We start from the raw sequence: 22,095 nt of genomic DNA, 5'->3' as shown, positions 1-22,095 counted from the left end.
ATAATAGATCACGCATAATTGTCTGGCCTTCTGAGTCATCGTCACTCCGCAAGTGCACTCCCATCTTGTTTGGACACTGTGCTTAATGGACCTTCTACTAGCCATGGTCTCATCAGTCTCTGCAGCGCCCTTCCTCTTGTCTTTTTTTTCTGTGTGCTTGTTGTCTTCCTTTCTTCACTTTCTCCCTTTTGAGCTATTCACCCCCCCCCCCCCCCCTGCCCCCACCACCACCCCACCCTGAGGAAGAACTCACCGGCCAGAACGTTTTAATGAGACCCAATACAAGAGCTCCTTCAAAAATTCTGCCTTTCCAAAGATGACAAGTATCCAATCTCTTCTCTATCGTTTAAAGCCACAAGGTCGCACGATTAATTAAAAAAAAAAAAGTGTCAAACTCGTATCGCATTTTAAGAGTCTGCTCCCCCTTTGTCTTTCTCCAGGATTGTACCAGCCATTAGGATACGAGTGCCTCTCCTCCTCCTCCTCCTCATCTTCGTTCTCGTCATCATCCTGTGTTGGACCACAAGCGGGCCAGCGTGGCAAGCCCGGTGAAGATGGGCCGCAGGCTCGACTTGTCCGGCCTGACGGACGACGAGGCCGAACATGTCCTGAAAGTTGTCCAACGGGACATGAAGCTGAGGAAGAATGAAGAAGATCGGCTCAGGTGAGGTGTTTCAATTCATTTTCAAATTCAGTGGAAACACCAAAACTCAAATGCGGTCACAATGTTTTCTGAGGTAGTTCAATCCATCGCCAATGCGGATGACACATTGGAAACGTTGCATAAGTGGTCTCAATGGGCTAAAGGGAACATGCGTGTACAGTTTTGCTTGCATGTTAGGGTGCAACCAGTTGCGGGGGCCCGTGTGAATGCCTTTCAAAGCCGCCTGCTGTTCTATGGAATTCAGTTTCACTAAATAAACGGTCGTAGTCGTAATCGAGACTATGGATGGACAACTTCAGCCACTGTCACCGGTTGTTGTGAAGTAAAAAAAAAAATAAATAGTCGTGTCTTGTTCTCATACTCTTGTACTTTTGGGTTGCCCTTCGGTTCCAAGATTGAGCCGTGTTTGCTGAGCAAAAGAAGCTTGTTATTTGTCATTGCGGCACCTACTGTTGGTGTGGGCTTTTTTTGGCTTGCTGGCTGTCACATGGGTTGGCACCTTCGTCTCTTGTTGTCACAGCTTCTTTTTGGACATATGAGGAGGAGTTAGTCCCTGTCTTCACTCCAATTCTTCTTTCCTCATGTCAGCCTGAATTCCGACGGGGGCTTCACTTTTCACAGACTTCGCCCCCGTAGCGCGTCTGCCAAATATGTGGTCATTTGAGGGTGTCGACATGTAATGTCTCAGCAGCTCCGCGGGGGTGGCTTTGCATTAAAATGGCGACATTGTCACAACCAGATCCAAAGTGTCATTTGCAGTTCTCAAGTTTGGTTAGCCCTCGACAATTTTCCGAAACTCAAATATGTTCCCTTGACGACAAAGCAGACGCCAGCCTAAGCCAATCCATTTTGCAAATTTGATATCTTTTTCTTCAGATTTGGATGCTGTTCTTCAGTTCACTTTCTTGCTTTTATTTTGAGATGAGGCCCTTCGCGATTTGGTTTGAAGTGAAAAACACACAACAGAGGAACCACAGAGAAGCCACTGCATCTTAAACCTTAACTCGTTTTCCCAGAACCAGTTTCAAAGTAAGGAGGATGTTCTGCGAAATTGCTGGCGTGTAAATGCTCCCATCCCACACTTTGGTGACAGATCCCCCAAAATACGGCTCCTTCGCTTGTTCGATGGATCCAGACAGTTTCCCCAAAGCAAAGTGGCTTGACCTGCTCATATTTCAGATGTGACTTCTTCAAAGCAAACCAAAAAGGAAGCGCCATCGCCACGGTACATGAGCAGACAGATTGTATAAAAGCCGGCTGACTGCCGCAGTACACGCTCGAGTGTTTCGGCGGGTATTTAGCTCCCTCTGGGCTTCTCTTCGCCACGCATGGCTGATATTTGCTTTCCTTGCCCGGGTAAAGTCAGCCCTGCAGAGTTGTCAATTACCCAGTCGGAGGATTCATGGAAAAGTAAATAAGCCTCAGCCAGTGCTCTAATGCTCCATTTTATTTCCCCCGTGAGGCCTTCTAAGAAATGAAAGTTTTGGCTCGCACGACCCCCTGTTCCGCAAACACTGAGTCGTAATGAATGCGTATTGTAAATAACATCATGCACACAGCTATATCATATGATGCCAAGGTGACAACTGACCGTGACGGCTGGGTAATTTACAGCTTGATATTAACTTTGGAAGGCTTTTTAGGGATGTTCTAATTTATTCACGCCAAAACAATTTTCATCCAAATCAGACAATTAGCAACATGAAAAAGCTCCACAAATATGTCACGAGTTGCAGCATCCTTTAGGTTTTGTTGACTTGTGTTGCCATGGTTATAATGATCAGTGTTTAGCCAACCCACTTCCCACCCAGACTTCCTCCCTATACTTACTCTCTTGCTATTCAGGCTGTAAATTTCCTCCATTACGCTACTTTATGATTACGATGACCGCTAGAGTGCAGATCACATGCATGTTGGTCGTTCTAAGTGATAGGTTTCAGTGTTGTTTGACCACGCTATAAGGTCTGATGTTTAAAAAAAAAAAAAAAAAAGATTTAGCCGTTATGATAAGCAAATGTTTCTTGTGTCTGTCTGTCTTGTTGTCTGTCCCTTAAACATTCAATGATTAATTGTAACTTTAGAGCAATGTTGATTTATTTTAATTTGCTGATTTTTGGTTACTAATTCTAATCACCTGGGCGGCGAGGCTGCCAAAGTGTCCACGTGTCATTCCGCCAATTAGAGAGCGTGAGCAGCTCAACGAGCCCCGGCCGGCCTCGTCCGTCCATCTCGGGCATCCTCTTTCGGAGAGCCTCATTATGGAACAGCAGGACGCTCACGGGGCGAGACGCGGGACTGGTTAGCAAACAGCTCTCCCCAAAGGTTCGGGAGACACTGACGGGGAAATCATTATCGATAGCGATAGTCTAGAAGGTGCCAGGCGCTCTCGCCGTTTCACTTTTCCACTCGAAAGACCGATTTGTCATCCTAAAACCTGCCCCACAAATCATTTATCTTATCTTATCTTATCTTATTTTTCGCCCCAAAAAAGAATTTCTATGTCAGCGTCCTTGAGCCATTGAAAATAGTGGTAGTTTTGTTTGAGGCTTTCTGCAGCCTTTTGTGTAGCCAGACTGGCCTCCCCGGAGAAAAACGCCCATAATCATGGGGACCGAATGCAAACTCCCCACAGGAAGCCTGGGGTTGAGAATCTCATCACTGTGAGGCATATGTGCTAACCACTAGCTCACCCACCGCGCTGCCCAGTAAACATTATCTTTCTAAATGAAGAAGTGTCCTTTGCGTGATCTTTGAGCCATGATTTGAATTACTATGCACAACTACGGTAGCTTTAAAAGGCCCTGTAATGTGCATTTCACTTTTTGTGCGGTGGAATGCATGCGCAAAAATATTCTGATCAGAATGTAAAGGGTGATCCCTATTTGGAATAATACATTAGAGCCCCCCCCCCCCCTCCACCCCCCTCCTTCCAGTTTACATATCGAGTCGATGTGATATCCAAATGACAAGGTTGTTATTTGTTTCCAGTCGGACAATAAAATAGTTTTGTTGAGATATATGACGCTGTAGCGTTTTTGTTCACATTTGCCGCCATTATCAAACCATCTGTCGCTCAGTTTATTCGCAGACTAATCCATGACACATTGTGTTTGAATTGGCAAACTGTACGTTTGAAAGCACTTATGGGCCTACTCGGAGTCAGATTCGTCCATTTGCTCATGCATTCAAGGGCATTTGCGTCTGACGGTCTTCTTTCTTTCATTTTAGCTCCCTCAAATGCATAAGCAGAGCAGTGGAAGTCATGTATGTAGTCATGTATGAGGCGAAGGAAGACTCGGGCCAGTGAAGATTTAAGGGTTCAATGTCACGGCGTCAGGGGGGGGAGGAAAAAACAAACCCCTCATCTCCCAACTATGAACAGTAGACTCGATGTTCTTTCGATGTACTTGCATGCAATCCAAGCCGGGTTCTTTTTTTATTTTTTTCTAGTTTCAGCTGTGAGCCACCGCTTTCAGTATACCATTAGTGGGGATTAGCTGCTGTTCTGGTCAGAGTTATTTGTCTGAGTCATGTTGATGCGGTTTTGTTTTTAAAGTGGAAGTGCGTGTGTATGACGTCATCCTATGCGTGTGTGAAATGATGTCCCTGCTCCGTCCGCCGGGTGTTGATCCATTTATCGCTCGATGAAATCAACGATGCCCTTGTGCTTGTGTAGCGTTGTGACGTTTTGGCACTGAATGTTAAAGTCACCCTCTCGTTTTGAAACGGGATGTAGCATATTGGTGAACGGAAAGGTAAGCGCTCCAAAGTGTGACAGATGTAAATGAATTGCAAAGAGAAGCGTTTCGGGACAGCGATATGATGATGCAACGCCCTGCGCAACATAAAAGTCGAAAAAAGAAAAAAAAACAAGCCACCACATGGGACAATGAGCTTGAATTTCACAGGGATGTCTGAGATCAACGCTACAGTTGCCTCAGACTGTGAGATTTCTAATTAGCGTTCGAAACGGCTCCTACTTGATGATGTATAATATAATGAAACTTAATTAGCTAATGGGAATAAAGCTGCCAGGACCACAGCAGTGATAAGTGGGCATGCCCGTGCATATTGTGTTCAGACACACACTCACGCATACTCTTGAATTTGGCCCTACGTATTCCGTATCACTAACCGTATCCCACCTAAAATGTTCAATGGACATCTATTTTTCATCAAACATCACTCTGAAGGTGTTTCCAAAAATCAGGCCCACCCAAAGTGTCCTTTACTCAAGTCTCGATGACAGCTGCAGACATTGCCTACTTCAGGTTGAATGGTTCTGCCTGTAACTCTGTGCCACTAGCATAGATGGGCAAAGTGAACTTATTTATATTCGATCATACTTTATGATTTATTCACAAGGCTTCCCCCCCTTGTGAGCCACACGGCGCCTTATGAGGCATGAGGACGATTCCGAATGTTTGATTGCGACAAATCGGCAGTGTGGCTGCACCACTTGGATTGGCTGGCGAGATGGCGAAAACTAATCCCCCCCGGCGGCTCACACACTCCTCTTCAGCTGTTCCCCACTGGATATATCGAGCCAATAGATGTCTCTCCTGTTACTTTGTCTCCAATCCAAGTAGCGCCGCTGCTTCTCCAGAATAACAGGCCCCGGTGTTATCTCCTCGAGCGATCGTCCGTGCTGTTACCTTTCTATTTGTTCAGGTCTGCGGTGATTACTTTCGCTGCTGGCCAAATGTCAAGTGCTGTTTTTAGTCGGAGGGAAATAGCGGAGAGATGGCGCCCCATTCATCTCTTTTCTTACCTGTTGAACTTGTCATTTCTCCCTTTGCACCTCTGCTACCAGGTCTCAGTTTTTTATTCCTCTCTTTCGTTGTCTCATTAGCATCCCGTGCTAATTGGGAAAGCTTGCAGCGGTGCTGAACCGCTCTGTCCAGGATGAGGACTCTCTTTTGATCAATATTGTGGGAAAGACGACTTTCAATTTTTTCAAAATGGAGAGCGACGTGAGTTGTTGCTATTGAAAAGATCCGATTTTGGCCCAGGCCACGTACGACTCCACTTTAGTTGAATCTAACCAGTTTGGATTGCGCGGGTGTACGTCATGTTGTGCGAGAATGACAAACTCTCAGAGGATTCCACTTCTGGGCTTTTGGCGGTGTTGACACACTGAGAGGGACATGCTCTGAGAGGAAAAGACTCCCCGATCGGATTCCTGCTTTAGAAACGTGTTTGCATGAAAATCACCTTGCAGTATTTTATATCGAGCTTCTTGAAGGAGCCGTGCGAGGTTTTAGTGCACCGTTCAAGCCTCTCTGTGTGATGTCGGCCACACGCTGACGGGCTTTGCTTAAAGTATGCAATATTACATAAAATGTGGCTGATGAGTCACGACGTTGTAGGGGAAATCACTCCTCCTTCACTATGATTGATCACGCGTGTGTTTTGGGGCTGAAAGACAAAGTGTGCGCTGTCAAAATCCAGCAACCTCCAGCCCAGCAGCTCCCCTCTTTGCTTTCCGTCTTCTTTTCAATCCACTCTTGTGTCAGGAACGGTGCCAGGATGGAGGCGCTCCACGCTGCAGCGGTGATCCTCCACTTATTCGCTGAGTCAGACGACCGGAGTATTTGAAACTGTGGTGATGACGGTGCACAAAACAGATACTCGTGGCTTTGCTTGTGCTTGCTTTTTTGGATTCATTCATTCGCACCACCTGATCCTTTCTCTTCCTCCAACATTTTGTAGAAACATTCCCTCCAAGTTTCCATTCCTGTGGTTTGAATGAAGGTTAGTGCTGTCTGTTGTCATACATTTGCTGATCACTATGATCCAATTCAAGAGTCTGCCTTTTTCGTAAGGCTCAGTTTTGAGTCACCATGGCAGAGGTATTGATTTACGACATATTTTATTATTGTCGTTTGCAGAAATGAATATTTTGCCTTGCTCATGTCACTACAGTACTTTTATTTTTTTTTTTTTTGAAAAGTGCAGTTTGGATGGATAAGACAACTAAAATGGTTTTTCTTCTTTCAATATTGATTACCGGTATATCAATAAAAACAGCCGTAGTTCATTTATCAAGGCAGATAAAAAATAAAATACAAGTTTTGTCTCTCTTGTCAGTCAAATGATTTGCGTATAATCCCCTCCTATTTTTACATAAATGTTTAAGTCTATCTTCAATTTCAAGCCCTTCTCACACGTCTCGTGTGCCGTTCGTTCAGCTCAGCATTGAACGCCCGCCAAGCTTTCCATCTGTAGTTGTGGTCAGGTGAAGGACAGCGGTGGTGAAACCTCGAGAGGGCCGGGAGACAACTTTGGACTTCATATGGTTGTTCAAGGGAAACCGTCATTCATCTTTGGTTGCAATTAAATATACGGTAGCCGGGCTTCCGTCCTGCCATTTACGTTTAGCCTGCAGAAAGGACACCGAAGCAGTAGCAGCCAGGGACTGAGAATGAATCCAGATGTGATGTTTTAACAGTGAGCCAGCAGCTCCTGCTGCTTTTCTCCTTGGTTGATAAAGCGGGTCAAACTGTTCATTTTTTTGTTTGGTTTCGTTGGCCGACAAACTCATTCAGCAGCAAAAAATTTTTTCTTCTTTTTGGAGCCATCATGAATGTGTGAGGGTACTCAAATTTATCGGAAGCAAGTCGTGTTGGTGCTTGTAGTCAAGTGAGAATGTGAGTTCTCTTTGACTGAGAGGATGCCGTTCAGTCCTCTGAATGCCTTTTCTTTCCCCCAGCCGGGGACTATTTAGGAATTTCTGTGCAAGTACCCATAGGGAGCACTGTTGTCCGCGTTGTGCATGGCATGTGACTGGACTGGACAACACTCCTTAAATCCTTTTGTGCTGGTTTTTATTCTGACCTGTCACGTATCTAACAAATGGCAAAGAATGTCAAGAATCTGTCAGATGTATTCAGTTGAAGTCAAAGACTTTTGTCAACGTTGTCGTTCAATCTTTTTAAACAATTGTGGACGCAGTCCTCTTTATACAGCTGAAGGCGTTTACTTCTCCTTTGTCGGTCACAACAATAATAATTTAACGCCAAATTAAATGTGTAGTACAGCTTTGTACTCCTCCAACTGCTATTTATTGATTTTAATGCCCTCCTCTGGACCTCGACGTAATTGCACCCGGTTGTCAATACGCCTCAGTTTATTGAAGTCGGCGGAGTTCAGCAGTATCATGCTGTACTTTGCTTTTATACCGTGAGAAAACTTGATTGTGAGAATTGACGGTGGCTTTTTATCTGTGTGGAGTCTACTTTCTGTGTGTGTATGGGAGTTGATCTTGAAAGCAACTTGCAGGGGCTTGTGGGTGAGGAGTGGTCAGGGAACAGTAGCGCGGCAGTTAGCTCGGCTAATATTTCTACTGATGAAACAATGATTCAGCGAGGTACTCAATGGGGTGTGCGGATTTAAATTGGCCGGCCGTACGCATGCTTGTGGAGATGTGACTTGTGAGGCCGGGGGCAGTGCACCCTAATGGGACATTGCACAGAATCCACGAACTCTGCAGTCCTACTCTCCTATAAACATGAACTGGTCACTTCATTAGGTCCACATATACACCATCGAATGAGATCCCAGGTATTTGCTTTTATAATAGAGTGTATTAATTGTCAGTTTTGATGGATGAGGATGGCGAGTTCTTGATTTAACTAGCCAAAAACGTGTGATGCGGTCTAGTGCCGTCAGCACCAACCACCATATATGAATGCGTTGTTAATGTGGAGCCTGTACTACCGCAGACAAATGCCTTATGTGTTCTACATACTTGGCCAATAAAGATGATTCAGATTTGAATATATGCAAAGCAGACCTGGCGCAACAGCTGAGGTGCACTTCTGGCAATGCCTTGAGGTTTGCACACAAGGCTGAGTCACGATTTGATAGGTTATGAATCGTAAACTTAGTTTTATTGAAGTCCAGGAATAACCATTAGTCTTTTTTAATTTTTTTTTTTTTTTTACATGATTCACCATGCTCCGGTAGTTGCAAAATAACATTTTTAAATCTTGTGAGGTCACGTGATACTATTTCAAATGTGACCACGGAGACACCACAATGATGCTTAAGGTACATGAGGCAATAATAGAAAGCATCTCACGCGATAGCGATGTGCCATTAATTCCCCTCGAATGGACAATTGAAATCCAGCGGCGTGCGCAACGATATTGGAGTGTTTATCGCTTGGCGAAATAAGGTATTGTATTATCACACAGTCAGTTAGGGCCAATTGCATCAATAAGTTGTAGTTTTTTCTGCTGTGGCCCGCATTTAAAATGTTGAGCCAGCTCCTTTCGGCCTAATTGTCGAGAGGACTCACTGGCCACAACATTAGGTACAGCTGCCCAATCTCATGACATCAAATACAATGCATCAAATTCTACCTCAAGGCAGAGGTTAGTCGTCTCACCAAAATACCAAATGAGAATACTTCTCTAAATGCAGAAAGTTGGAAAAAAAAAGTGTCCGGCCTCATATTTGGGCTGTTGTATTTCCCCGTGGCCAAGTCTGTTTGAGCCTTGTCAGACACTTAAATCGTCATTAACGTCTGCGAGCCACCTCTGGGATCAATTTGTCATTGACTGTATAGTGTGAGCAACACCTTGACACACCTCATCACTTAATGTTGTGCCTCGCAGCTCTTGGGGGAAGATTTATTTATTTATTTCTTTTTCATCACGCCGCATCAAAGGAGAGGTATGGGCACAAAGAGGTCACATCGAAAGCAAAAATATATTTTGGTGCAATGACAGGACAAAGGAACAGACACTGTCAAGGAGGTCCTCACAAGTGAGTCAACTGAGAGTTAATTCAAGTTTTTAGACGCTCCCAGCACGTCTTGCGGCTGGAATATGTCATTTATTTCCTGAATCATCTTGAGTTGCTCAATGGCTGTATTACTGGAAGACAGCGTGGGGGGTTGGGGGGGGGCGTTCAGGCCTTGCGATGATGAGCTAAATGGCTGCCATGGAAGCTGTCGGTAGGGTTATGAGTGGAGGTTGTGAAGGTTAACGCTCTTTCTGTTGGTGAAATAAACATGCAGCCTCCCCAGCGTGAATGGTGGCTTCAGAGCTGCCAAGAATCTGGGCCCATTCATAAGACGCGCGCATGTGTGAAAGTCTGTGCGAGGAGCAAGATGACACCGTTCTTGTGCTGGGAAAAAAAAAGGATGCCGTGCTGTTCCGCCGAATCGGGCTCCTTCTTAATCGAGACGAATTGTCGTGGAAGGGAAACGCATCCCATTTCCGCTGTAACTAGGAGTTATCGCCACATAAAGATTGTGGCTCAACAATTCCATAAAAACCGTCATTTTGCCCCAACGATGTAGAATTAACTGCGCAAATAAACTCAGCCCGCAGTTCATTACATTTGCAGCCTTGAACGCCCATGCCAGCTTTGGATTTGATGGATTTCATCACATTTTGACAACGTCCCACAATATAGCCTATGAGTCAATGTCAGGTTGGCAATGAAGGCGGCCGGATGAGTGAGTGCGTCGCTCGCTGTCATGAAAATGAGTTAGTGACGAGATGACGGGGGCCAGCGACGTCTTCCTTCCGCAGCTGTCGTGAAGACCGCTTCAAGTCGAGCGAAACGGATCCAACAAAACGCTGGAGAAAATAGTCGCAGTGACGTTTATATATGGAGGCAGTTTGACACCCTGAAAAATGGCTCTGAGGCTCTGCTAAGCCCGCTTGAATATGTGCCGTTTTATTGTTAATCCACCGCGCGTGGCTTGTAGCTGCAGAGTCATGATGGACTTTTGTAATGGTTGCCTCAGCTCACTTCAAATTTGAATTGTGGTCAACATTTCCTTGGTCGCTCGGGTCGGGAAAATTCAAGTTGGTTGCCGAACGCTACTTTCAAAGGGACCGGAGAATCTCTCTTTGAATGGTGTGAATTCCTGTTTTGAAGGTCAGTCTTGTATTGAGCCGCGCCGAGGAGTTGTCAAAGACTTCTCTTCAGCAAACCTTTTTAAAGCCGTCACGTCATGCGGTTGTTCTTTAGAAACTCGACTGAATCAACAGGGGCGCCGCAGATTATAGCCAAGTAGCGCGCTCCACTTGCCACACAATCCGCAGTGGGACAGCATGACGGTCACGCGGTTCGCACGTTTACCTCACAGTTGTAATGTTTGTGTTTTTAATCCTGGCTCCAGCTGTCCTGCGTGGAGTTTGCATGTGACTGCGCTGAGGTGGCTTTCCTCCACCAACGGGTATGTCGGGTTCATTGAAGATTCGAAATTCTCCGCCGGTGTTAATGGCTGCGCTGTGCGATTGGCTTGCAACCAGCGCAGGGCGGACCCCGTTACTCGCAGCGCGTCCTCCTGGCCGTCCTCCATCCGGAGGACAGGCCAAGTTCTTCGTGATCAGCGAGTCAGACGTCATGCTCGGCCACAAGTATTTGATGGAATCAAAATTATAGTTTGTATTAAAGTCACTTCTTGATTTTTGCCATTTTTAGCCACTGACTAAAACCGGCACCTCTGAATGGTGAGCAGATGTGCGTCTCTTGAGTTTCGTCTCCATGCCAATGTTCACTCAGAAGTGCAGCAAGCATGTGAGATGTGCGTATGATCATGATGGTACTCGGGATATCGTACCACGGATGCATGCGGTATAAACCAACACACACGGCATTAAAGGACAGGGACTTCTTGTGTGGTTCGAATGGGAATCGGGAATAGAAAAGTTTGACCTAAAAATTTGCCTTTCTGTTATATATATTTAACATTGGAATGCCCTGGGGCAGAACGCATTGGCGGTTCCACTCTTTGTATGTTTTGGAGCAACCTTGCATAGCAGTGAATCTTTCTCACTCAGGAATTCAGTCAGCGTTGCACATTTGTGATGTCTTCTTCTTCTTGGCCGCCACAGAAATAGCCTCTTGTTCCCTGGCGGCGATCACAGGCCTCCTCCTTTTAATACACAATAGCACGTCCTTGTAGCCCGCAGCTCACTGTGCACCTTGAACATCGCGTTTTGCAGCTGATGATCATTACAAACGGATCCAACCGCGTCTTTTCACTGGAAAACAATCCCCAAATATTCCACCCATCCTGAGTCTTGAGACAGAGCAAATGGCGCAGATTGCTGCCGCTTACTTTCTGTGCAATGAATGTGCCCATCACACAGATGAGATGCACAAATTAAATTGGGAGCCTGTTCTCTCTCTCAAGTCATTTGAGGGTCAAAACATTCTTATCGGAATGCAAAGTATAATCCCTTCCTCTCTCAATGATCTCACCTTGCTGAGATTGCCCATTTTCTTTGCGCTCCTTATCGCTCATTTTTCCCTGGCAGAACTCCTGTGCCAGGCGGGCCACTCTGATTGGAAAAGCTTATCAGCAAAACACACACATTTGATTCCTATTGTTTGCCTAAAATGAGGGCTCATTTTAGACTCGTTGGCTGATGTTCGTCTGACAAATTCCGGAGTTTCGAGAATACATTTACTTTTGGAAAGATAGTAATATAGATGTCATCATTTTGTAATTGAAACAACAACAACAATAATAAAAAGTAAAATATTGCTTGCTTCCAGAGAAATGGAGCAAAAAAAAAAAAAGGCCTGATACATGATCTTAAGCCAGATTTGTTATTTGCATGGCGAGCTGCTGGATATACTCGATAGCGTTCCTGCTTGTTGTCTTTTGAGAAATGCTTTGCATCTAATGCGCTCTACATCATCCACCCCCGCTTCAGAGGAACCAGCAAGTACAGACGCCAATTAAAGCATTTCCTCATTTGTGCTAAAGTTGGAGTTGAAACTTTTATGACTTTATATGTCTTAATGAGCCCAGGCCCAATAGTTACCCCGGGGCTCTTGGCTGGCGTGTTGATCTAAGTGCTCTAATAAAAAAAGAAAGAAAAAAAACGGATAGCCTCTAGCTTAGTGGTCCTTTGTATTAAAAACATTTGACACACATCCTGAGCTCCTCATTTTATCCCCGGTGCACATACTCCTTCTCTCTCCCAACCAGCCCGACTGTGACAACACTGAATTTCTGTAGTGCGGTTTTTAGTGCGGGGTGTCACTGCCCCATTCATCATGATGGTGTAATATGTGCACCACAAGATCAAATTCTTTTTTTTTGTGTGCATGCTCGTAACCCTTGTAGGTAAGTAGGGGAATTCAGATGAGCTACTGCGCATACAATGTGTCGTATTCCTTCGACTGCTTACACAATTTCACAGCATATCATCTAGTCTCACAAAAATGGATAATTCTATTTCATTTTCTATTCTTTCCTGCATTAATAACAAGCACTTAGAGAGGCAACACGAGCATGGTCTTTTGAAATGGATTGGGGCACTTACGAAGCTTCTCATTTGGAGCCTCTTTCGGTCACGATATGACTCTCTGGGCAGGAACAACAAGAAAGAGCTTTTGGAGCAGGCGCGCACCGGAAATCAAAGTAACATTTCGAAATTGCGCTGTTAAGGCTGTCGGAGAGCCCGCGATCAAATCACAACTGCCAAGTGCTTAAATTTTTTTTTTCCAATTATACTCCTCAAAATAGAGCCTATCCAAGATCAATTTGTAACGCACACAGTCAGAGGCTGTTAAGTCTGTATTCTTTGTCTCAGGCACACTAGCTTGTCCATGATATGTTATGCATTGATGCTGTACGTCCTAACTGTACTCGTATTGGTTCATCTCTAATAATAATAATAACAATCATCATCCCATTTTTGAGAGTAATGTACACTGATGATTTCAGCACCATGGACAGCATACACTAGAGAACAGCGTGTTAACTTGGGTCCCAGAACAAATCAAATCATATAAAGCAGAGTGAAAGGACGCGAAACCACTAAAAGGTCAAACCAGGCTCACCACACAAGCCCTTTAGACTTGCAAGCTGCTGGGGGCTTTCAAGGGCTCTTGCATGTTTTTTTTTTGTTTTTTTTTTAAGCCAAAGTGCAAAGTTCACGCGCGACAATCAAAATCTCTGCCGTGACTCCACTTTGTCCATTTTATAGCTCCGTCTCCGCTTTAATGACCCACTGTGAACATTTCGAACTGCGCGGATGTTAGCGCTGGCTGCCTAGCTGCATGTTAATAGGCGAGTACTCGTGGAGCGACCGTGAATGCCTATTTTATGAAAAGCGGTTTTGTGACAAAGATGAAATTTGATGCGGAGAGAAGCTCCGAAGGACGAGCCCTTCCTTGTCCTTGAATAAATAAGGACACGCGCTCATGTATTTGATTCAAGCTGATCGTGATCACAACTGCATCTTGATGCATGGTACCACCCCTAGACTGTTGCGAGAGGACGCCTGTTTTCAGCCCCACACCTGCCGTCACAGTGCGTGAAACGGTTTGCTCATCTTGTTAGTATTCTGCATTTAATGATGCGTAAGAAAAGCAATCAGTGTGCCGCGGTAGGATGTTGCTGAAGAGCAACCTTTACAATTTATTGATATTGCCGCAGCAGCGCCCCACAACACACACTTAACATTCCCTCTCCTGAGCATGGCCGCATAATGTTTTTGCATGTTTGATAAACGCTGTTTGCTTAACTCACGTTCACTGTTCCATCCAATATCAATGTATTAGAACAGTGCGTCTTGTTGACGACATTCATTGGCGCAAGCCTGGTGATTAGCGAATGGTTTGGGAAATCCATGTCAACTTTGGTGCATTGCTGAATATATGCGCACAGACAGCAAATGCGGAATTTAATTTGTCAGCGTTGATGTCAGCTGCAGTTGATTAGTGTCAAGAGTCTAGTGCGCTCCCACTTAGGTCTTCTTTTTGCTTCCTTAAAGCTACTGAAGATTCTGAAATGAAGCTTTTCATTCCCTGCCGCTTTGTGCAGGTGACCTTCAAGGTGGCAGGATTTCTGCCTTTTCGAAATCATGACCCTCATGCTGGCTATGCCTTAATTGAGGTGGCTCATCCTATAGTTTGGGGGTGGGGGGGCAGGGGGGTGTGCACAGACTGCTCTCCTCAACTGTCGTCTGATGCGATGGGCAGACACAGCCTGACAGGGTCTTCCAATTGGAAATGTCAGCCATCGTAACACAGAATCTGAGTGCACAGTGTGACGGAGACAAAAAAGGGCAGCTGGCTAACTCCTGTGCAGTGCCGTTGTGCCCCTTCCCCTTGTTCATGCATTTTTAATTTGCTATAGCGCCACCAATTATTCCACATCGCAGTTATATTCGATCACTTGACCAAATGCTCTTTTCTCCTCCTCCATCTCTTCACCCCCCCCTCTGTCTGTCTCTCTCTCTCTCTCTCTCTCTCTTGCTCGCCCGGCTCCAGTGAGATGAAGCAGGAGCTGGCGGAGGAAGGCAGCAGATGCTCCATCCTCTCCAAGCAGCACCGTTTCAACGAGCACTGCTGCATCCGCTGCTGCGCGCCCTTCACCTTCCTGCTCAACCCCAAACGTGAGTGCCTGGACTGCCAGTACAACGTGTGCAAGACCTGCTGTACGTACAACAAGAAGGACAAAGCCTGGCTGTGCGCCGCGTGCCAGAAGGGCAGGTTCGTACTCATGCACACACGCAAACAGGCGGGAGGTGCCTTGGAATGGGGTGACTGGAGAAAGAATGGCACTGAAAATACACTGGAGGCAATTATGAAACAGAAGGATGATGATTAAATGTGAGCCTTTCTTTTTTTTTTTTAATTATCATTTGCTTTAATTGACATCCAACTATGTCATTTCATTGAAAGAGTTCCTCTCTTTTTACGTGCTTCGTAGTAGGTGTATGGGAGATGAGATGTTGAGATTGTGGTTAAAACAAACAAACAAACAAACAAAAGCATCACATCAAGGGCTATTTTGTTCTTGACATTTCCTGGTCGTGATTCATGCATTTTCCAATCACATCTCTGTGAATACAGTCAAGACTTGAAAGATGGCTAATATTTGCAAGGGGCGTGTGTGAGCGTCTGTTCTGTGCCCCGATGCCTTTGGGTGTTAGTGCCCCCACTTGTCACTGCATGAAAATTCTTTTTCCATTAGCAGGGAGGGGTGTTGCGACCACTGTTGCATCAGAGTGGAGGAATTCTTCTCTTAATGGGGGGGGTGTTGATTTCAAAGCAGATGTCAAATTGGAGAAGTCAAGGCGCGGGTGTGTGCGCGTAGGTCTCGCTTTTTGACTTACATTAATTTTTGCAGTGTCCTGAGGTAGCTCCGATAAACGCTTGCATTGCTATATAAGACGCGAGGTAGATGACGGCAGAGGAGGGATAAGAAGAGATTGGATGGAATCGGATGTCATTTGAATGAGGTGGCTAAAGTTCAGCCCCGCCCCTCACGCACGCCGCCGTTGGATATCGGCGTCCGCGAGCGCGGCCGCTTCCCAGGGGCTCGGGAATGTTCTCATGAGGGGTTTAGACTGGTCACAGATGGGCCTGATGTCACAACAGTGCCATCGACCAGCATCATGGAAACCGAGCACTTATCATTAGCGCACTAAGCGGCCTTAAATCCGCTCTTAGCATGAATTACTCTCTCCGAGTGGCGTTGTGTCATTGGAAACGATAATTTACAGCTGCGAGAGTTATGTGCTTGAAAATATTTCTCTGGGCAAATTAGCACACTGACTGGAATTATGTTTCGGTCTTTTTAAATAACAACACGGGACTGACTGTGTGTCACCTCCTTAAAACTGAAGATTTCGTGATTTCATACACAAGAATGCGATCATCATAGAGAATGTCCACATTTTTATGAATGAATATGCCAAAATATGCAGAACTTTCACAATATTCCAATCAAATGTGCTTTTTCTGCCCATTTCAACTATGTAGCACCAGGATTTGCTTTTCTCGAACAGTGAATTGCACATGTGCACACCTCACGTTGCTGTAAAATAGTTACATTTCTGTCATTTATGTACATTCATTGCTATTAGAAAAAAAAACATGATCTGTATGTTTAAAAATCATGCCCTCCATACCAAATCCCCAAATATCGCCCTGCATCTTTCAAACAGCATTCTGCAGAATCAAAATGTAAATCCAATTTCCAATGGGGCTGGCCAAATTGTTTCTCTCTCTCTCTCTGTCTGTCTGGCTATCGCTCGCTCTCTTTCTCGCTCGCTCTCTCTCTCCGGCTGTCCAATATTATTCTCAGTGGCACAAGTGTCATCCCTCTAGAACAGTGGACTTGTAATCAGAGCTCACATACACGCCGAACTCGTCTCCTCACACTCATATGCAGGTCTTCTGTCAGAAAAGGTCCGGGACTGGTGTCACAAAAGATGTTATGAACTCAAACACACACACACACACACACACACAGACAGATAGATGCATCCTAAGATGCACATACACACCTATTTGATTGAAATGAATTCTTTTAATGAGAAGCTTAAGCAGAAATGGAAATATTGATTGGGTTGGGAGTTGTTCGGAACACTAATCGACGCTGGGGTGTTGAAGAGGGCAACAATAGAACATGGAGAGATTTAGGCGCGAGCCAGCATGGCTGTTTGCAGACTGGAGCAATTAAGACCCCCACCATGTCATATCGACCACTAGCGGCACATACAAGCCAAGATGTATTTTTTCATTTTTTTGGGGGGGGGCGGGATATGGGGACTCCGCTATCCAACCCCCACCTTCCGTTTAGGCCCCGAGCTACAAGCAGCCGGGGAACCGTTAAAGGGAAAGAGCAGATGATTAAGAGAGACGAGTGCCGGAGGTCGAGAGGGAGAGAGGGCAGGAGGAAGAAAGGGTAGCAGGATAGGGAAGGACGTGTGTCCTAATTAAGAACAATTTTATGAAAAATAGCTGTTTCTTTTTCCTCTGCTGACATTTATATGGTTGTTTCATCTACTTATAGTTTCTATTTTGAATTGCTTTCCTGTCTTTACCCACTTAGCAATGTCCCAAATTTGACATATTTACATTGACAGTACCTGCACATGTGCTTAATCTGCAGAAAAGGATGACTATGCGCCTGCATATGGGCCATGAAATAATCACATTTGTGTGTGTGCGTGTGTGCGTGTGCGTGTGTGTGTGTGTGTGTGTGTGTGTGTGTGTGTGTGTGTGTGTGTGTGTGTGTGTGTGTGTGTGTGTGTGTGTGTGTGTGTGTGTGTGTGTGTGTGTGTGTGTGTGTGTGTGCGCGCGAGTTCTTTGTACTCAAGTCAATCAACACCCAAAGGCACATTTTGTTGTGCCAGTTAGTTGACTTGTCCATGAGGCCCCATCAACAGTTTAGCGCCTGTATTCGTTATAAGAACCAACAGGTTGCAGCGCTGTCTCAATCCGGCCATATCTTAATCCGGCCATATTTTCTTCCTGTGGCAACCAATAACCTTTGCTCATATGTGCAGCCAAACATTGAGGAGTCACTGGCGCGAACAGGGATAAACACAGACTCACGGGTCTTTCGGCTGCTCTTAAAAGCAACACAGCCCAAGCAAGCTCATTTTCTCTTCCGCTACTTTGTTTGCCTCTTTGACCAAATAGTGCGGCGCAATTCTCCTGCCCCAAAACAAGTGACGTATAAAAGTTTGATTAGTTTTGCTTTGAATGAATGAATAAGATAAAACATCATGCCTTTAGTTATTTTCAAGGTATTCCCCATCCGTTCTCTTCACCTGCCTGCATATTGCATTGTCTATTGAAGCATCCCAGAAGGATTCTACTACCTCTGCCTGTGTCGTCGTTTCTTTCGACACTCCTGGTAAGAGCCTCCATGAACTCTCTGCCTGCCTGCCCGCAGACAAGCACCTTCAGCTATGAGAGGTGGGATGGGCTATTTTATTTTTATTTTTTGGTCATCCTTCAGGGAGTATTTTTATCGGAGCCAGCAAGCACGACTGCGCTCTCGAAGGGAGGCTGTGCCCTCCGGCAACCCAATGCAGGCACCGCCCACGTCTCAAATTTAATAATTTACATGTCTGTGTCTCACCGTTTGCTTGCCTCGTGTTTTTACTTTCAGGCTATTTACACTTGCGTCCATGGAGGGAAAACAAGCAAACAATGCAGCCCGATGTGGGGCTGATGTCACCCAGAGCATCCAGTGTAGAATTTTTAGAAACAATCGGAGGGTTCATCCCAGGAATTGCATACCGTTAGATCGCTGATTTATCATCTTTTGTTCGTCATGTATGGCTGTGCTGTCATTTCCAGTTTATTCCAATATGGCAGGTGCGGCGAGAAGCAACATCCCTCATCACATATTCCTCCCTCACATATTTCTCACCCGCCATTACCCTTGCAATCCAGATCACTATTTCCTTCCGCGGAGTTGATCGTAACTCCCGGTGGTGGCCCAGTCAGCCGTGACGCAAGATGCGCACAGAGGATTGCTAAACAATGGCCACGCACAAGCACACTCGGCATACTGAAGATTTAAGTTCAGACCGTCCAGGCATTTAGCTTTGATTAAAACCCACTTAAATGCCGTTCCCTGATTGATCGAAACGTAGCATGAATCCAAAGCGTCTGTGCCGTGCGAAAGGCGTTGCTCGAAGCCAATTGGCCGTCGCCTTGCGAGCAATCCGTCTTTGTCCTTATCGTGTTTCACTGAGAGTGTGTCCGTTCCGGCTTTGTAAGTGCGCCTTGCTGTGAGGGCCCCCATTGCTCCATGATCGGGGACGAGGACGTGTGGCAGGTGATAAATCGCTGCCGTCCACGGAAACGAGTGGCCATGTACGCACAAAACAAAAAGAGGCGGTTTGCGCCTCGTGGGTGTGTGAATTTTGTCAGCCATCGAGTCAAAATAGCGCGTGTCATTTTGCAGAATGTCGGCTTCCAGCTCTCGGGCCGGTTTTCGACGTAAAGTTCAGGATCCGCGCGTTTGTGTGGCTCTGACTGAATGGGCGGCGTTCTTGGGTTCACTGGTGAGCCCGCTCACTGTAGCCTTTCTTGTCATCACTTGATGATTCTTGGAAACTGAGCGGTGTGCTCCATGTGCTACTTCTGTGGCTGGCGGTGAGTGCTCAGTGAAAAACGGTTTATGCTGCAAAACTGTCACCGGTGTGACTGGGTCTCACAATATGGCATATTGGTGTTTGGCCACTGACCTCAAATCTGCAAGGACAGATTTCAAGCCATGTGCCACCGGAGGGAGGGAGGTTCAGCGGTGTAGCGAATGTATAGATGGACGGGGAACAAAATGATTTTGCACGACCGCTGACTTGGCATTTTAAGACATGTCCCAGCACTTACACCGTACGTGTTCGACTTCTGCACCTCACTCTTCAACTATTTTAAATGTCCTGCGATTAAAACAGATGATTCCCCCCCCCCCCCCCTCTTTTCTGCTGTTAGACTGCAGATGGGTTTCACATACTAATTTGCATGCGTTCTCTCGCCAACGTGCGCGCTTGTGCATCGCTCTGGGCCTTTGTCTCATTGCACCTCCTCTCCATTTTCGCAGCATTGAAAATAAGGCTTTGCCGCAGAGAGGCCAGGCTGTGTTTCCTCGTGATTTTCCGCTTGAGTGAGGAGAGCTGTTTGAACTCATTAAGTTGAAAAGAAAGTGATGTTGCTACGTCTGCGTTAAGTCCCGGGCCTCCTGGGACGAGCTACTCTCTGCTGGCCATCTCCCAATATGCTTGTCCCTTTGCTTCCATCGGCTCGAGTGCAGTGTGTATTTTCACATACGATACTGTGGCCGCACAAGTTGAATCGAGGCACCTCGACTCTTTAGGGCGACTAGTTAGCACATCTGCCTTACCTCCCACATTCCAAAAACATGCATGGCAGCTTAACGGAACACCCCAAATTGTTCCAAAGTGAGATTGTGAGCGCGAATGGTTTGCTCATCTATGTGTGCCCTGTGATTGGCTGACAATCTGTTCAGGGTGTACCCCGTCTAATACCCGAAGACAGCTGGGATGGGCTCCAGCATGCCCGCGACCCTCGTGAGGAGAAGCCCATTAGAAAATGGATGGATGGATAAATAATGCTGTTCGGCATATGCGTTCTTCTGTTCAATCTCGTTTTGGTTCATTACCATAGCACATTAGAGTATGTGCAAATCAAGCTAGTCACGACTCATTTATCAGCCCAGCTTGTCACCGAGCTTGCCACAGCCGAGTCAGCTTGGTCTCCTCTCCTGCCTGAAATCAAATCAGCCATTCTGACATCTTATCAGCGGAAGCCAGTGGGGCGAAACAGACATCTGTGGAACGCTGCCAGTGTTTTCTTGCTTACACAGCAACATTACTGTTGCCAGGATAGCTCTCAAATCGCAGGGAATTCCAGTTTAAGTGATCTTGACCGCCATTACCGTGCGGGTGTGATTAACTTGTTAGACGTACTGTCGGACGAGTATAATTAAAAGATGAAATCAAGTCAGCTGAGAAAATGGAATCTTTCAATGGCATTTCTTTCTTTCCAGTTAATCCGTAGGGAAAATTGCAGGGGTGTTCCTTTTGGGATGCGTTTGAGAGTGTCTTAGGGCTCACGGCTCCATCCTGAGGATCTCATGGAGAGACCACATCACCAACGAGGAGTTGATGAAGAGGGCAGGAGTGGCTGAACTGTCAGACATTGTCTCTGAAAGGAGAAGGAAAATGATCGCCCACGTACTCCGGCTGCCAAGAGAGAGACCGGCAAGTGTGGCCATGGACTGGATGCCAGAGGGTGGAAAGAGGAAGAGAGGTAGGCCAAAGAAAACGTGGAGACAGACTGCCAAAGAAGACCTCAGTGAGATGGGTGTCAGCTGGCATGGAGCAAGAAGGGTCGCCAGTGACCGGAACAAATGGAGGAGGCTCGTCGCCCAATGTTCCAAATAGGAGCGGGCGGAACTAACTAACTAGGGCTCACGGTTGATGGCTGCTGCAGGATTTTTCTCCACGGGCAATCTGTTCTGCTCACTCCGAGACTTGATCACATCAACACCCTTCTTCCACATGCGGTGTTTTCATCAGTATCGCAAGCGTGGCCATCTGTAGATGATCAACGGGCAGTATCCCGAAAAAGCAATGTTGTTTTTCAATATTTATCAGTATGGTACACAAAATGACTTTGACGCCATCTCGACAGGGATGCTCTGGGAAACAAGGACGCGGTTGTCCCTTTGTGACCAAATGTGTGATGGGGAGACAAATTCAATAGTCGGCAGCCGAAGCCAAAGTCACATCGGAGTGGGCAGTGGCACCTCCAAAGCGCAACGCGATCCCTTCCCCTGAATTGAAACGCTCTTCATGATGCCATTTTTGGCACATTTGACCTGAGAGGACTGCTTATCAGAGCAGGGACATTTCCTACATTGTTTTCAGAGCAATTCCCCCTCTCATTCCCACCAGCTGTCATCAAAATCCCGTGGGAACACATGAAATGAATGGGAAAGGATAGTTGAGTAAGAGAGAGGGGATTATTGTGTACGTGCATGTGTGTGATTCATCCTCCTCGCCCGTCGCTCTCCTACGCCCCGTCGGCCAGACGGAGCAGGAGATGCTTCTCGGGATCATGGAACGCTCACAGTTTACGTCCCTTCACTCCGATGAGAATGCCCTGAACTC

At 46.1% G+C, this 22,095-nt stretch overlaps 1 protein-coding gene across 5 annotated transcripts in view; it reads left to right on the top strand.

Moving 5' to 3' along the window:
• Positions 1-22,095, top strand: part of myripb (myosin VIIA and Rab interacting protein b) — a 53,254-nt gene that overhangs the window by 12,840 nt on the left and 18,319 nt on the right. For all 5 annotated transcript variants that reach the window (XM_086101400.1, XM_086101396.1, XM_086101397.1 and 2 more), the window contains 2 exons: positions 441-664; positions 14,921-15,142. In XM_086101400.1, coding sequence (XP_085957526.1) covers positions 555-664; positions 14,921-15,142 — 332 coding nt within the window. In that variant the 5' untranslated portion in view covers positions 441-554. The remainder of the gene's footprint in view (positions 1-440; positions 665-14,920; positions 15,143-22,095) is intronic.

This window comes from Hippocampus guttulatus, chromosome 21 (genome assembly GCF_054856545.1).
Source record: "Hippocampus guttulatus isolate MCC_2025c chromosome 21, RoL_Hgut_1.0, whole genome shotgun sequence".
Lineage (NCBI taxonomy): Eukaryota > Metazoa > Chordata > Actinopteri > Syngnathiformes > Syngnathidae > Hippocampus > Hippocampus guttulatus.
Note: the sequence above shows the minus strand (reverse complement) of the source record. Positions and strands in the feature narration are given on the sequence as shown.